The sequence below is a fragment of the Cryptomeria japonica genome, chromosome 3 (genome assembly GCF_030272615.1).
Source record: "Cryptomeria japonica chromosome 3, Sugi_1.0, whole genome shotgun sequence".
NCBI lineage: Eukaryota > Viridiplantae > Streptophyta > Pinopsida > Cupressales > Cupressaceae > Cryptomeria > Cryptomeria japonica.
This window is the reverse complement of record NC_081407.1, coordinates 942,279,002-942,296,688: the sequence shown is the minus strand read 5'-3', so window position 1 is coordinate 942,296,688 and position 17,687 is coordinate 942,279,002. Positions and strand designations below refer to the sequence as shown.

At 35.6% G+C, this 17,687-nt stretch overlaps 1 protein-coding gene across 1 annotated transcript in view; it reads left to right on the top strand.

Annotated features, from left to right (window-relative positions):
* The window catches only part of LOC131072962 (uncharacterized), a 66,866-nt gene extending 50,295 nt beyond the window's left edge, over positions 1 to 16,571 (top strand). Inside the window, exon 3 of the mRNA XM_059217818.1 lies at positions 16,028 to 16,571. Within this exon, the coding sequence (XP_059073801.1) occupies positions 16,028 to 16,571 (544 nt within the window). The remainder of the gene's footprint in view (positions 1 to 16,027) is intronic.
* Positions 16,572 to 17,687: the final 1,116 nt, after the last annotated feature.

Here is a 17,687-nt window from a genome sequence, read left to right as displayed (position 1 = left end):
TTTTGGGATGAAGTATGGAACAGACACACACCTCTGGTGAATATTAGGGATTGGTCTCCTCTGATCACTATTCTTTCCTCCCTTTGGGGTGTTTTTATAGCAGATTATTTTGAAATTGTGACTAGTGGACCCCTTAAGCTAGCTAGATGGAAGTCAATTGATTTCTTAGATGTTGATCAAAGTATGAAATTAGATTTTGAGAAGATTTTGGGGGATAGAATTGTATTTCTTTCTGATTCTGAGGATGAACTTATTTGGACAAAGAATATTTTTGGTAAGTACATTGTTAAAGATGGTTACAACTCTCTTATGGTTGCTAAAGATTTATCATCCTGGCCTTATAAGTTGTTTTGGCATTCGACTTGTCTTCCTAAAGCTGGAGCCTTTGCTTGGTTGGCAGTTCAGGACAAAGTCCTTACAAATATGAGACTGGACAGGCTTGGTATTACTGTTGTTTTCCCTTGTGTCCTTCATAACAAAAATTTGGAATCTTCTTCACACTTGTTCCTACATTGTGATTACGCTTATGAATGTTGGCAGTGGTTGTTTGAGAAGTTAAATATATCCTTTGTTATTGGTAAGGATTTCATTTCCCATTTTAGATCTTGGCCCTCTATGTTTGCCTCATCTTTTAATGCATGCCTTTGGATCATATCTCCATCTATTGTGATTTGGAATACTTGACTAGAGCGAAACAATAGGATATTTAAAAAAACAAGTTCTTCTGTGTCTAAGGTTCTATTAAAAAATGATTCTTCAATCTTTGAGGTTCCTTTGTCGTTTATTTATAAGAATTTGGACAATCTTACTTCTTTTTTGCACTGGGATAGTAGAGTTACTATGGTTTGGAATATGCTGTCAGTTTTACCCTCTCATGGTTCAATTTTAAAAAAGAATGATGCAATAGGTAAGAGATGCTCTGCTAGATGGATACCTCCTTTGCAGGGGCACTTTAAACTGAATTTTGATGGGGCCTCTCGTGGTAACCTTGGGCCGGCTGGGGTAGGCATGGTAATTTATGATCATAATGCAAATTTTATTCGAGCTAAGTGTCATTCTATTGGTTTTAAATCTAACAATTATGTGGAATTTCATGCTTTGTCTTTTGGATTGGATATGACAATCTCTTTGGGAATTAAGGACTTAATAATTGAAGGTGATTCTATGGTGATTATTCAATGTGTTATGAAAAAGAAATCGAATTGTTGGAATTTGCAGTATATACTTGATCTCATTTTACAAAAAATAGAATTGTTTGAATCTTTCTTGTTATCCCATTGTTACAGAGAAGTTAATAAGATTGCAAATTATTTGGCAATTTTAGCCATTGATAGCAATGCTAATCAACGAGAGGTGGGTTTTGAGGAAATTCCTTCTAGGGTATGGGAAGGTTTGCAACAATAGTTATGTGATTTTTTTGAGTAAAATTGATGTAAAATTTTATGATGATAATTATTTCCGCTTTCCCCTTTCATTTCAAGTATTCATGTTTGTTGTCTAGAGGAGAGTTCGAGCTCATGGTATTTGATACAATAGTGTTTTTCCAAAGGTTTTTTGATACTTTCTTTTTTGGCAGGAATGTTTTTGGCTCATGGGATTTGGCACAGGGCTGTGGAAAATTATATCTTCTTCCATTGATAGCAGCTGTGGAGTCTACATTTGAAAATTATATGGGCTCTATGCAAAACTGATATTATATGTGTTGTGACCACATTTTGTATGTGGTTTTGGACGAGGTGTATAAGCTGATCTGTTAGATACTATAGGTTTATTTTATGAGCTATGACCAGAGGTTTTCTTCCCAGGGTTCTTTCCTCTAGTATGCTCTTTTAATCCCGTGTAAAAAATAAAAAATATTAATAAAAAAGTTTAGTGGAATAAACCACTTTTATTGAAAAAAAATATTTATATTCTCGCTGATCAAATAGTGTTATGTATATTTTAAAAAATTGTGGGTGGAAATATTTACATCTTTAGAGTCTAGATGGAATAATAATCTGAAGTATAAAATCATACCACAAAGTCGTGAAGCAATGAGAGCAATAGTAGAAGGAGGAGGAGAATCCCCCTCATCCAATTTATCTTATACATTAGTGGAGTCCAGAATGTTTACATGAGCATCCCATTTTTAATATCTTTTTTCTTATTATTATCTTTTTTATTATTCACATGAACCAACCAATATAGCAAGAGCTAGTCAAGAGAATTCACTAGAATCAAATCAATTCGTAGAACCTCCTCCTTGATACCTAGAAGTTCCTCCCACAAGCGACAAAGAGATAGAGCACTAAAGAGAAGATTGCAACTAGCCCTACTAACCACGATCCGTTGTTATGATAAGTGGAAAATCTTGTGAAAAATTCTCCCAATCACCTTAGGTAGAGAGGCTACGTCCAACAAGGAGTGGAATAAAATTAGTGTTAATATCGGGTTTAGTTTTATTTAGATTAATTTTTTATTAGTTTATTTTATTAGGTTTTTCTGTTTCGACAGTTTTTTATAACAGCTTACAACTGTTTTTGCCTCCTCTTTATATCTACTTGTTTATTTTATTTTGTAGTAGCAGTTTTTACGGGAATACAAATTATATTCAGATTGCCATTCTTTCTATTCTTTTTTCTATCTGCTAATAGAGATTCCAGATTGTTATTTTTTGCCTAGGCTATCAGTGGTATTAGAGCTTTAGAGTTTGGAGTATATTTTTATATGAAGCATTTGAAGATTGCAACTTTCTACAGAATCAAAATACGGAAACACAAATTGATTCAGGTGAAATCAATTTATTTATTTTTACAAGAATTTTATATCTTGTTATATATGGTAAAGTTTAGCAAGATATTTTGAGCAATCCTATAAATTTGCAAACTGTGCAAATTCTATATACATTTATTTTTAATTTACAATGTAGTCTATTCTTTCATTGATTGGGGAAATATTAATCGGAAAAGATACTTGGTTGGAATGGCATAGAAAAGTGGAAAATACATTAATTTTTAATGATTTATGGTATAAAATATGTGATGGAGATACCCAACCTACAAAACCAACAGATGTTAAAGAAAAATAAATTTGGAATTATAAAAATTTAGAAGCCTTGGCTTTGATAAGAGCTTCAGTTAATGGAGATATATATCATCATATACAAGGATGCAAATTTGCTTGGGAAGCCCTTGACAAGTTAAAAAATTAATTTGATTCTCATTCAGAATTAGAATTTATTCAGTTACAATTAAAATTGTTCAATCTTGAATTAAAAAATGGCAATGTTATGAGTTTGGCTTATGAAATTAGAGCCATAAAACAAGATGTTAATGCTGCTAGTGGGAAAGTTGATATTTATCTCATTGCTTTTATTAAGGCACTCCTTCCAACACATTCTACTTATCTAGAGTCCCTTCAAGCAAGTAACCAATTGAAAATCATTACTTTTGATTTATTGGCTGAAAAGTTGGTTGAACGTGAAAAAGATTTTGGAAGAAAAATAGATAATACTAATGAAAATGTTTGTTTTGCTCACCAAGAAAAACCTCTAAATAAGATCTCTTCAAGAGGAGGTTATAATGATAGAGGCAAAGGTAGAGGTCAATGGAGGAAAAATGATAATCAAAATGATAGGCAACATTTATATTGTAAAAGATGTGGTAGAAAAGGAAGTCATGAAGCACATGAATGCAAGCTGTCATGGGATAACATAGAAAGTTTTAAAGAAAATACTTTTAAGCAAAAAGATAAAACAAAAGTTTATAATGATGATAAACATTCAGATGATAAAATTCCAGGAGCAAGCCAATTTGCTTGTGATAGTGATGGTGATCAATATGTGCTTTTTGTTTTTGACTTTGCATCTAATTCCTCATGGTATGATTCTTGGATCTTAGATACTGGAGACACACAACATATGACATTCCGACGTGATTACTTTGAGGAATTTCATGAAAGTGCATGTGGTCTAATTTATTTAGCTGATAAATCAAGTCTCAAACCTATTGGAAAAGGAACTATTCGATTTAAGTTGCCTAATCTTCCAGACTTTGTGCTTCATGATGTATTATTTATTCCTCAATTGCAACGTAATTTGTTATCACCAGTATTGATTCGACAACAAGGCTACTCTATTCTATTAAAAGATGGGCAAGTTGTTGTTAGAAAACAATCAAATAATCAAGTTGTATTCACTGGATGTGAGGATGGGAGATTATTAAAACTAAATGGCACTTCTTCTTTTTCTAAAATTTTTGCATATCTTACTGAAGACGGTAGTCTATCTCTTGTTCTTTTATGGCATGCAAGACTTGGGCATATTGGTTATAATAACATTCATATCCTGCAAAAGAATGGTGTTGATGGTTTACCTGTTTTGTCTAAAACAATTGAAAAATGTGAAGCATGTATTCTTGCCAAGCAACATAGAAATTCTTTTCCTTGCTCCACTTGGAGAGCACAAATAAAATTGCAGCTTATTCATTCTGATTTATGTGGGCCTTTACCAGTAAATTTTTTCGGAGGATCTAAGTATTTCATGTTGTTTATTGATGATTACAGTTGCATGACTTGGATTTATTTCTTGCAGCAAAAATCATAAGCTTTTGAAATTTTTAAAAGGTTTCGTGTTATGATTGAAAAACAAGCTCAATCTCAAATTGGTACTCTTCGAACAGATAATGGTGGAGAATTTACTTCTCTAGTTTTTGAGGACTATCTACATCAAAATGGGATCCAACATCATCATACTGTTCCAGTTACTCCTCAACAAAATGGTGTTTTTGAACGAATGAATAGAACTATCATGAATATGGTTCGTGCAATGTTATATTTTAAAGGAATCAAATTACATTTTGGGCTGAAGCAGCGAGAACTGCAGTTTATCTTCGTAATACATCTCCATCATCTGCATTATACCAATCTATTCCATATGAAGTGTGGTTTGGATATCCTCCTTCTATTCGACATCTTCGCATTTTTGGTTCCACTTGATATGCTTTAATTCCCAAGGACAAAAGAAGTAAGTTGTAGCATCATAGTATTAAGTGTATTTTTCTTGGTTATTTAGAATCTTCCAAAGCATATAGGTTGTATGATGAAGTCAACAAAACTTTCTTTATTACATGTGATATTGTATTTGTTGAAACCTCCAACATTGGTGAAAATGATGAATGTAAATTCAAATAGCTTGATACAATTACAAATTTTTCTTCTTGGATAGAAAACTCTTGTGAGATTCCACATATAGAATCTATATCTCCAAGTGGTCTAATTCATGCTGCTCCATCAATAAATGACCAAGAAGAAACCCATCATGAAGAGCTTGAACTCTTCGAACCATTAACCACTAATACACCATCTAGTAATGAAATGGTCACATCTTTTGTGCAACCAAAGTCTTCTCATAAGTGGGAAAAACAAGTCCCACAAACATTGAAAGATTTAAGACCTGATGAAATAAGTAAAACAGGTACAAGAAGCTCTTACAAAGCAAGGCTCCAAGATCAAACCAATAGTGTAGATAACTTGGAGACCATTGGCGAACTCAATCTCATAATTGACTCTGAACCATCATCCTATAATGAAGCCAAAAATATTACAGTATGGAGGACAGCTATGCAAGATGAGTATGATGCTCTTTTGAAAAATGGCACATGGGAGTTGGTTGATCCTCCACTTGGTTGTAAACCTATTGGCTGCTAGTGAATTTTCAGGAATAAATATAAAGAAGATGGTACACTTGACAAACGCAAAGCCCGAATTGTTGCCAAAGGTTATGCTCAAAAGGAGGGCATAGATTATGATAAAACCTTTGCACCTATAGAAAAATGGACCACCATTCATGCTTTGTTGGCCCTTGCAGCTCAATAGGGGTGGAAAATTCACCAAATGGATGTTAAAACAACATTCTTAAATGGTGATCTCAAAGAATCAGTTTATATGACTCAACCAGATGGGTATGCAGTCAATGGAAAAGAACATCAGGTATGCAAGCTTGTCAAATCATTATATGGTTTGAAACAAGCTCCTCGAGCTTGGTATGAAAAACTTACTGAGTATCTCTTAAAGTTGAATTTCCAACATTTTGAATTTGATGATGCCACACTTTTTGTTAAAAAACTTGATAACATTATTGTCTATCTTGTTGTTTATGTGGATGATTTATTTATCACTGGTCCTGATGAGAATAATATTCAAAATGTGAAAGGACAACTGAAGCAAGGTTTTGATATGACTGATTTGGGCCATCTTCATTACTATTTGGGTATTGAGGTAACTCAAACACCTCATTTTATTTTTATCACCCAACAAAAATATATTGGTCAACTTTTGCATGGCTGATTGTAAGCCCCTTAGTACTCCTATGGAGCAAAATCTTAAGTTCTCTTTAGATGACCCTTCAGCATTGGTTGATGCAACTATCTACAAGAAACTTGTTGGTAGTTTGATTTATGCTACAACTACCCGTCTGGATAATTCTTTTTCTCTTGGAGTTCTTTCAAGGTTTATGCAACAACCTAGAGAAACTCATTGGTTAGCTGCCAAATGCATTCTTCACTATTTGCAAGGTACTCAGCACTATGGGCTCAAATACTCCAACACAAACCAATTTTTTTTGGTTGGATATTCCGATTCCAATTATGCAGGTGATTCCATAGATGGAAAATCTACATCGGGGTATTTAATGTATCTTGGATCTACTATCATCTCTTGGAGATCTAAAAAGTAATTTGTTCCAACCGCCTCTTCTTCTGAAGATGAATATATGGCCACCTTTGAAGCAACTCAGGAAATCTTATGGCTTCGAAGAATTCTTGAAGACTTGCAGACACCACATATTTCATCAACTCTACTCTTCATTGACAATCAATCTGCTATCAAAATGGCTAAAAATTGAGTATTTCTGATCGTACCAAGCACATCAATACAAAGTTTCATTTGATTCGACATTATGTGAAAGATGGTAGCATATACCTTAAAATATTGCCCCACTAGAGATCAACCAACAAATATTCTTACCAAGGCTTTGGGTAGAGAAAAGTTTGAGAAGTTCAGAGAAATGCTCGGCTTAACGCCTTTAGATTAAGGGGTGGATGTTAATATCTCATCAGGGGTTTAGTTTTATTTAGATTAATTTTTCATTAGTTTAAATTATTAGGTTTTTCTGTTCTGACAGTTTTGTATAACAGTTTACAACTGTTTTTGCCTCCTCTTTATATCTGCTTTATTTTATTTTGTAGTAACAAATTTTTACGGGAATACAAATTATATTCAGTTTGCCATTCTTTCCATTCTTTTTTCTATCTGCTAACAAAGATTCCAGATTGTTATTTTCTGTCTAGGCTATTAATTAGGAGGAAGAGAGAGATGATAGAACTGTGAAAACAACACAAGGGAAATTACCCTAGTGATCTAACAACACCTATACTTGTGTACCACCTAAAGTAAAATTTTATTGGCTTACGCTTGAATCTCGAGTAAAAACTTGGAAGAAATCATAGTTTTAACATAAAGAAAAGTACGACGATCCATTGAACAATTGAAAAAATGGCACAATTTCTATATTTCCATATGGTGGACATAATCTCCACCTTGAAAGCATGTGTCAAATCTAAGTGAATTTGTGGGGGATGCAAGGTCAATCCCCTAAAACAAATGTTCTAGTACATGAATGACTTCAAAAAGTTGTGTATCCATGTCCAAACATTTTGAGCTTTGGAATAAAACAAAAAAAAAGTGTTTGAGAGACTCCTGTTGTCTTCATAAGGGATATCGAGGGTTAGGAAATCCCAAATGGTATAACCTAGAGCCAATATAGAGGTTTTAAAAAGGAGAACACCAGGAAAAGTGAACTAATTTTTGTTCTAGAACTACTTAATAGATGGTGTGAAATCCCTATTGCCAAATAGAAATTGGTGATTGCAAATATCACCATTGATTCAAGGTAGACACCATGAAAAAATGAGGAGATAGTGAGTGATATCCTTGTTGAGGCTCATAATTATGGGAAGTTATGTTTACACATCACTTCCGATCTTTCCACCAAGGTTTGGAAGAATTAATACCAATTTTGTGAATCATATTGGCTAGGATGGCCTCGATAATTATACCAAAAGTTTCAAAATCTTGTTTAGAAAGGTGAAACTTGGCCTTGGAATCATTCCACGAAAGGAGACCCATAGAAGCTTTGGAAATTTTTTTCCTACATAATTTTAAATCTTTTTTTCAAAAACCTCATAGCTTGAATGAAAGACATATTCATAAGAGGAAAATTGTTGCCTTAAAAAAGAGGAGGCCACTAAATATTCTATTAATTTATGGAAATACCATTATAAAAGCTAGAACCATTTTAGAGAATCCAAGGTTTCATGGCTTCCTAGGCCCTCCAAAGACTTTTTATCACAAATTCCCTCGGATATGGGAATCACCTTTCATAATTAGAAGGGTATGAATCCTAGTCCCCTTCCAAGAAGAGTGCCCAGTAAGATACTAGAAGAGATAAAATGACACACTAAATATTTTTAGGCTTATTTATCTTTAAAGGCATCGATAATCCGGTTAGTGTAGAGAGCCAAACTTTGATGGTGAGAGGATAGTAATCCCAATCCTCCATATTTCTAAGGCAGGGAAAAAAACTCCCAAGTAACATAATGAAATCTTCTATGATTCTTTGAAGATGTCCAAAGAAATTTATGAAGAGTAATAAAAATGAGTGGTAGAGATGATCTTAGAAAAAACTTAGAATTTTCCTGCCAGAGATAAAGGTTTTGTTACCCAATATGTCAATTTATTTTCATTTTCGACAAGAACGACTTGCTATAAAGATGTTTGGGATGTCTAGAAAGCAACTTAGGGAATACAAAAACATTAAATTTTTTACCATGATCGATCCATTTCCAACTATAGGAATTGAGCAAAGAAGCTGCAACTAGGAATAATTATTTGTAATATTGAGTCTCATGCCATTGTATGGAAAAACCAAGGGCTTTACAAAAAAACCCAAATAGTGCAAGGCCTAATCGATATTATTCTCTTCTTCCAAGAGTGTGAGGAAAGAGAGATAATAAAAATGACCATTAACAAGTTGATCTAAGGAATTAGGCAGAGAGATATCTTTAACCAAGAACTTGAGACACAAAATGAGCTAGAAATTAACTAAACCCTTCAATGATAAACACATATAGAGATGGAGCGAGAGAAAAATCTTATTGAATAGACCTAAAAAGCTCAAAAACTTTGGATTGTTGACCATTCATAGTAATACAAGAAAAGACATTTATAAAAAGAATGCTGATAGATTAAATGAATTGATGCCTAAATCCTAGGACTTATAACATTACCAAGATAAAAGGTAATTCAATTCAATTGTAGGCCTTAGAAAAATAAAATTTGATGAATATAAATTGTTGATGAGAGTGCTATGCACATTTCATACCTTCCTAAACTATAATTATATTATCTAATATGCATATGGACTTGATAAAACTAATTTTATTAGGCCTCACAATTTGAGGAAGGAGATGGTCCAATTTTAGAGGCAACATTTTGGAAACCATCTTATAAGAGACATTGAGAAAGGTAATGAACCTCAAGCTACAAATATCCTTTGGGTCTCTTGAATTAGGTATGAATTTTATATTTCTTTTATTAATATTTTTTCTTAATTATTTGGAATGGAAGAATTCAAAATAGAATTTATGTAGGTTATCATTGACACAATGTCAATGGAAGCCATTACACTTAGTAGATTTGTCATTAGTCTGGTATAAATTTCTTTTTTAAGGTTAATAATGAAGAGAAATTGCTTACAATTTTTTTTGAGTGGAGGAAAGACAATAATGAACCACCTTGAGGTACTCATATAAGGCAAGATAACATTCAAGATAATTTTACCACACTTTAAAAACTTGCTCATAGTGTCTAGAAAAAACTTGAAGAACATAAGGAAGTTATTTAAGGATATTAAGCCCATCTTTGATCTATTTGTAAAGAGGTGAAAATTTAGAGTTTCACCTAATAATGTAGTAAAACCAATAATTTAAATTGCTCAGGGACCATTACATTAGGGAAAGATGAAATTTGATAGATCTAAGTCTAAAAGACAAAGATTCTGATCAAATTCCATGAGTTTTAGATGTGCCTCTTCTTGTTGGCATTTGCATGAAGATTGCATTAATGAATTGTTATGTTGTCATTGATGTCAATTAACTGGTAATGATATTATTATAATGTTGTTCTGTAACAGGTAGGAAGAGCTAGTGAAAGGAATTGTAACCAATAGGTAAGTTTGTGGAGTGAACCAACATTGCCAAGTATTAGAGAGTTGAACCGGTAAACCCTACCTATTGATTTTATAAACCCTAACCGATTAAGTTTGGTGAATTGGTTGTATTGGTTTATGATCTGACGATGAGTGGCACTGATTATGACACGTATGCATATTGTATGAAGAGAGTTTCAGAGTGTTTTTGGTGCATTGAGATAACGGTTTTTGTCTAGGGAATGAGCAAGTATATTGCATGTAATGCAAAGCGCGTGATGAGTTACTGAGTTCGATGAAGTGGTGATCAAGGAGCGGTCAAGGATTTCTTGAATGATGTGTAGAGATTGTTATGTAATCCAACGGTCATACTTGAACCGACTTGTTTGTAATCTCTATGAGAGAATTTAGTTTTTGTTGTGTTATCGACCTAATTGATTTGTTTGTAAGATCGATGAGTTGTTTTGCTTCAGAGTTGGTAAATTTTTAGTTGAGTGTTGCCAGACCGGATGATGTATTTGTAGTTTGTGTAAAGGAAAATAGGAGCATGAAAAGGATTTGAACAAGCAAGTGTAGTGCTATTCAAACAGATCAACAAATCCCTGTTGTTCTCTAACAATTACAACAGTTGAAATCCCCTAGCTGGGTAAGCTCTAAAAAGCTTAGTGCTAATCAAATCCTCTAACCAAGTGGTCCATTAGCTTGGATTTCAAATCCTCTACCGAGGTTACTCCTCATAGGGTATTGCTTCTAACAAGGCATTATAGTCCATCCCTTAACCGAGTGGTCCCTAACAGAATCTGTTCTTAACAAGACTTTTTGTAAACATTTAACAGGCTTGGCTCTTAACAGAGCCAACTTCATAAGAGTTTAGATAGTTATCTTGTGAGTCTAATCTCATCGTGGTTTTTCCCATTTGGGTTTCCACGTCAAAATATTGTGTCAAGTGGTGAATGTTTTTGTGGTTATATTTTCTATGGTTGATTTGCTTAACTACTTAATCGACTTTGATAAGTTATGATAACCGACAACAATCTGAAATGAGTTTTACTTATATCAGTAAAAGTATTTGGATGTTTGTGAGCTTCAAGTTGTTTACTATTAATCTGTTTTAATAGACAACTGGTTTAGCTTGATAGTTTAATCTTGACAGTGATATTGCATTTATAGTTCAGTGGTTTAACTTGTCAATTTATAGTTTAATTTGAGAAGTTGATTATAAGATTGGTGAAAGTTAATATTAGTTTTTCTATCTACTGATTCACCCCCCCCCCCCTCTCAGTAGTTGACCGGATCCTTATTCTTTCATTATACCATCAATTGGTATCAGAGCATCTCAAGTCCTCTAAGGTCTAAGCCTAACAACTTCAGGTAAAGATCTTGTAGAACATGATGAAGAAGGAAGGTCCGAAGTTTAATAGAGAAAATTATAGAATATGGAGTGATAGAATGGAAATTTATATCAAGAGTTTAGGAAATCAATATTGGGAACATGTTGGTACCCAATATGTTACACCTAGTGGGATTATGACTGATGATCAAAAGAAATAGAAACAAGAAAACAATCAAGCATTGAAGTCTATTATCAGTTCTTTGTCTGATGTAGAATATGTTGATGTTCATAGTCTAGAGACTGCCTATGAGGTATGGAAGAAACTTGAAGAGATTTATAGTGGTGATGAACATGTGAAGATTTCCAAGGAAGAGAGTCTAAGAGGAAAGTTTGATGACATGCAGATGGCTGAAGGTGAGAATATACAACATATGGCCAAAGGATAAAAGAGATAGTTAGTGAGATCAAGAGTGCTGGTGGTAAAGTGGAAGATGCCACAGTGGTTAGTAAGGTGTTGAGAATCCCGCTACCAGTCTACGCTATCTGAGTTGCAGCCATTGAGGAGCTAAAATCAATTGACAAAACTAAGGTAACCCTTGACTCCATCATTGGTAAGCTTACTACTTTTGAATTAAATGGTTATGATGGTAGTGTTCAGAAATTTGAGTCTACTTTTAGAGCTTCAGTTTCTAACCCATCTATGAGGAAACATAGAGATGTCAGTCATAGTTATGAATCTAGATCCAATAGAGAAGTTGATGATGAAGACAGTTTGGTTGAGCTTGAATCATTGTTGGCCAAGTGGTTGCCAAGAGGTACTGATAAATATAGAGGTAAATTACCTTTGAAATGTTTTGCATGCAACAAGATTGGACACATTGCAACTAACTATCCTAATGGTGATAATGAGAACAAGCGAGATAAGTTCAAGAAGTACAAGGGAAAAGGCAAAAGAGATTGTCTTATTGCAGTTGATGGTGCTATCACTGATGAGGAATCTGAGGGTGATGCTAATGTTCAGACATTGTGTTTGTAGCCATTGAAGAAGAAACATTTGATCAAAAGGCTTTAGTTTCTCGCATGGATAATTCCGAAGATTGGATCATTGATAGTGGTTGTTCACATCACATGACCGGTGACCGAAGAAAATTTCTTTCTTTGAAGGAATTTGATGGTGGAGTCATAAGATTTGGTAATGAATCACCCTGCATGGTTAGAGGTAAGGGAGCTATTTTTCTTAATGGAAAGAGCGGTGTAGATGATGTCTACTGGGTTGAAAGATTAAAGAACAATCTTTTGAGTGTTGCTAAACTCAATGACAAAGGATATCTATTGGAGTTTAAAAATGGTATGTGCAAAATCAATGGGAGTAAAGGTGAACTGATTGCAACCAACAAGTAGACTAAAGGTATCCCGTTTCACCTGAATCCTAAAGCTAGCAACAGTTTAATTGCTAAAGTAGATGATAGTTGGCTTTGGCATAGGAGATTTTGTCATATAAATTTTGATAACATTGTTAAAGTGAGTAAGTCCAAGAAGGTGAGAGGTTTGCCTCAATTGGACAAACCGGTTAATGCTCTATGTAAGGAATGTCAGTTGGGAAAGATGACATCCACAACTTTCAAGAGCAAATCTTTTTTAGCGGAACATGTGTTAGATTTGGTTCATACAAACCTCTGTGGACCAATAAGGAATAAAAGTATTCAAGGTGATAGATATTTTATGATCTTCACTGATGATTTCTCAAGGATGATGTGGGTCACATTCTTGAAGGATAAAACATAAGCATTTAGTAAATTCAAGGAATTCAGGGCCTTAGCTGAAAAGGAGAGTGGTAAGAAGAAAAAGTGTCTGAGGACTGATCAAGGCGGTGAATATACTCTTGAGGAATTCACTAGATATTGTGAAGAAAATGGTATCAAATGATAAATTTTTGCACCAAGGACACCGCATCAGAATGGTATTGTAGAGAGGAACAATCAGTCAGTTGTTGAAGCTACTAGGATGATGTTGATACAAGGAGGTGTAGAGAAAACTTTCTAGAGAGAAGCTGTCAGCACAAGTGTCTACACTATGAACTGAATTTTGGTAAAAAGAGGTAAGGACAAGACTCCTTATGAATACTGGTATGGTAGATCACCTAATTTTAGTTATTTCAAGATATTTGGCAGAAAATGTTTTATTAAGAGAGGTGACTATGTTAGCAAGTTTGAGGCTAAAAGTGATGAAGGTATATTTCTTGGTTATTCCACCAAGAGTAAGGCCTACAAATGTTATAACAATCAGACACAGAGAATCATTGAGAGTGCTGATGTTTGAATGGATGAGTATCCTAAAGTCTCAGGGGAAACCAATATGGAGAAAAAGGATGAAGACCCTTGTATTTTTTTTTTGAAACCAGAACCTATGAAACTTGAAACCGGGAAAGAGAATGTTGTTGTACCAGTTCAACCGAAATAGGTAGATTCAGAAGATGATGATGATAATAATGAAGATGAACCTGAAGATAATGATCATTTTATTCTGAGGTATGTGAGACTCAATCACAATCTTGACCAGATTATTGGAGATAAGGAAGCTGGAGTGTTAACTAGAAGAAGAATTAGAGAAAATTCTTGCATGATCTCCACTATTGAGCCTAGAACTGCTAAGGAAGCATTTGTGGATGATCATTGGGTCAAAGCTATGGAGGAGGATCTTGAACAAATTGAGAAGAATAACACATGGACCCTGGTACCCAGATTAGTGAATAAAAATGTGATAGGTACTAAGTTGGTATTCAGGAACAAGCTGAATGAAGATGGTGTAGTAGTTCGAAATAAAGCTAGATTGGTTTGCAAAGGTTATGCACAAGAAGAAGGAGATAATGATATCATATTTGGAGGTAATGATGACAAGAGCAATGACTTTGCAAATGAAATGAAAAGTGAGTTTGAAATGTCTCTAGTGGGAGAGATAAATGTTTTCATACGTTTGCAAATTCAACAAATGAAGAGTGGTATTTTCATCACAGTCTAAGTATGTGAAAGAGGTATTAAAGATATTTGGTATGAGTGACTATAAACCAATTGGGACACCAATGGTTACAGGTTGTAAGTTGTCTATTCAGATATTTGAAAGGCACTATTGACTATGGATTATGGTATCCATATGAAGGTAACTTTGATTTGAAGGTGTACATAGATGCAGACTGGGCAGGTAATGTTGATGATAGGAAAAACACAACCGGTGGAGAATTATTTCTTAGAGGAAGACTTGTTTCATGGAGTAGCAAGAAGCAGAGTTTTATATCACAGTTTACTATTGAAGCTAAGTATGTTGCAGCTTATATGAATTGTACCCAGGCTATCTGGATGAGGCACATTTTGGAAGGTTTTAAGATGAAATTTTCAGAACCTGTAAAGATCTTATATGACAATACTAGTGCCATAAATATTTCTAAGAACCCTATTTTGCACGCACAAACCAAGCATATTGAATTGAAATATCATTTCTTGAGGGAAAAAATGCAGAGTAAAGATGTGATCTTGGAGCATGTTTCTACCAACGAGTAGCTTGCAGATATCTTTATTAAACCTCTGCCTAAGACTACTTTTGAGTATCTTAGAAGTCAGCTAGGGGTTGTACCCCTTCATGAGATGAATTGAACATGATGTAAATGTTAGAGTATTCAAGTATTTACTTGATTAATTAAACATTATTTGTTTAATTATTTAAGTTCCCTTTATCTCTTTTACACTTAAGCTAGCTTTAGGTGCATATAATTAATTATTTTAATTAATTATTATGTGCAAACCTAGGTTTTCCCTTTTAGGGTTTCTTGACCTATTAAAGGTCGAGTTCTTTCTTTTCATTGTATGAAGAAGGATTATTATTGACAATACATTTTGGAGATTATTGAGCTCTCATCTTTTGGAGCATATTTTTTCTGTGTATTCTTTCCTTCTGTGATTTGCTTCATTGCTTCTCCTTGTAACAGGTTTTTCAGCTTGCAGAGATTATTTGGGCTCCTGTGGTGTTGTATTTTCTCAACTCCTATATGGTATTAGAGCTTCAGATCTGCAAGTGCCTGTTCTTGTTTTGAGAATTTTTGCTTTGGAAGCATATCTGGGGTTTCAGGAATTTTTTATGTACCTAGGGTTTGACCTTTTTTTCTGAGCACTTTGGGCCTAAACGGACCTCACCATCGTGCTTAGAAGGCCTGAAAACCCCTATGGTCATATAAAATTTGACCTATTTTGGTTCCTGAGCCTCTGGGTGAATTTTTTTTTCTCAAATCCAGGCCGTACGACCCTGGCACGCAGATCGAGCAAAAAAATTTTGAAATTTTTTTTTTTGCCTTTTTACGCCATGCAGGCCAAAATTTTCTTTTAATTTTTTTTTTCTTTCAAAACAAGTGAAAAAAAGGGTTTTTTTTTTCTTTTTAAGAATTTTTTTTTTTTTTGGTTGAGGTTTGTGGGTACCGCAGGGTACTGGACTGACAGGCCTGTTGGACCTGTCAGTCTGGCCTCTGCGGCCCCTCTGGCCCCCACTGGCCTCCTTGTGTTCCCGTGGCTCCTTGCTGGCCCCCGGCTCTCTGGCCCCCGCCAACGCTTCCCCGGCCCCGGCCCCCACAGCGCCTCCCCTGCCGCCCGCCGCAGCGCCTCGCCGCCGTCGCCGGCTGCCCCAGCGGCCTCTGGTCCGCTCTCGCTTGCCGCCCCAGTGGCCCCCACTGGTCTGGCCTCCGCCTGTGCCCCAGATCCCCATGTAGCTCCGCCCCGCTCGCCGGCTGCCGCTCGCAGCTCCGCCTCGCTCACTGGCCGCCGCTTGCAGCACAGCCCCGCTCGCCGACCGCCGCCTGCAGCACTGCCCCGCCACGGCCCGCCGCCTCAGCGGCCCTCGCCTGGCCTAGCCTCCTCTGCTACCCTGGCTCCGCCACCCAGCCACCACCGGAGCTCTGCCCGACCGCCACCGGTGCGCCACCCACTGGCCACTGGACCACCAAAGAGCCACTAGACCTCCTTTTTGGCATTTTTCAGGGGGGGATTTCATTTTTTCGCCCTATCTTGGGCATACGGAGTCATTTTTCTGAAAACGAATAGGCGTTAGAAAGTTGGTTCCGAGGTCGACCTCATGGTGTTGGTAATTTCTTACAATTTTTTTGTTTGACTATGTTATTTTCTAGTCAAAGTGAGGTCTAGTTTTTGCACTCCGAGAGCCATAGAATGAGCATCCGACCTCTGTTTTTTGAAAATTTTATATTTTTGGAAAGCGTGTGCTATGTACTTTCTAGCCATCTAAGTTTTATTTCTAGATTCTACTCCATGCATATTTTATTCAGTTTTTTACTTTTCAGTACTCTGGTGGATATCATGGTTGTTTCAGGTCCTGGGATATTTTCTCTGAGTAGGGTGTCTCTATTTTGGTTCACGTTTCTATTTCCAGTCTTCTTATCATTGTAGCTTGTATTTATGCAAACGCATTGAGATAAAGTGCCATCATGCATTGTTTACTTGGAATCTTGCATATCTTGTGTCTTGTTGTACATGCACTATTGATCAAGTGCCATGAGGGGGTTGATGTTTGCCTGTTGTTTGCCATCTTCCTTTGTCCAGTGAGTGTTCCTTCCATGACATTCACCTTATGATGATGTGTCTCAGCACCTTTTATGTTCTTGGTTCTTCATCATGCAATTTTTTTTTGGCTGTCCTTTTCAGTGTTCCTGTCCCTCTCCCACTTTCGCATTATGGGGAGGTTTATCCTGTTGGTTCTAATGCTTCCATGGTTCGATTGATCAGCTCTTCAGGCTTTGGTGTCTCATGCCATCTGTATCTTCGATTTCAGTTGTTTGCCTTTGTTTGCCATCTGATTTGAGTAGTGTCATTTGAGGGCACTCATGCAGATTACAGTCTTCTCTACCTGGTCATGTTCTATTTTAGTGGAGGTTCTCCAGATCAACAGTTATTTTTTGACAAAGTTTGCAGGTTCTTCATGCTTCAGTGATATTCTTTTTCATCTCTTTTTGGAGTAGAGTTTTGTTCCCACGTGGTTTTCTCTATTTCTCCAGTTCATAGAGATTTCATTGTATTTGGGTACCTGATCAGGCCTTGTTGCCAGGACCCATCTTTATTG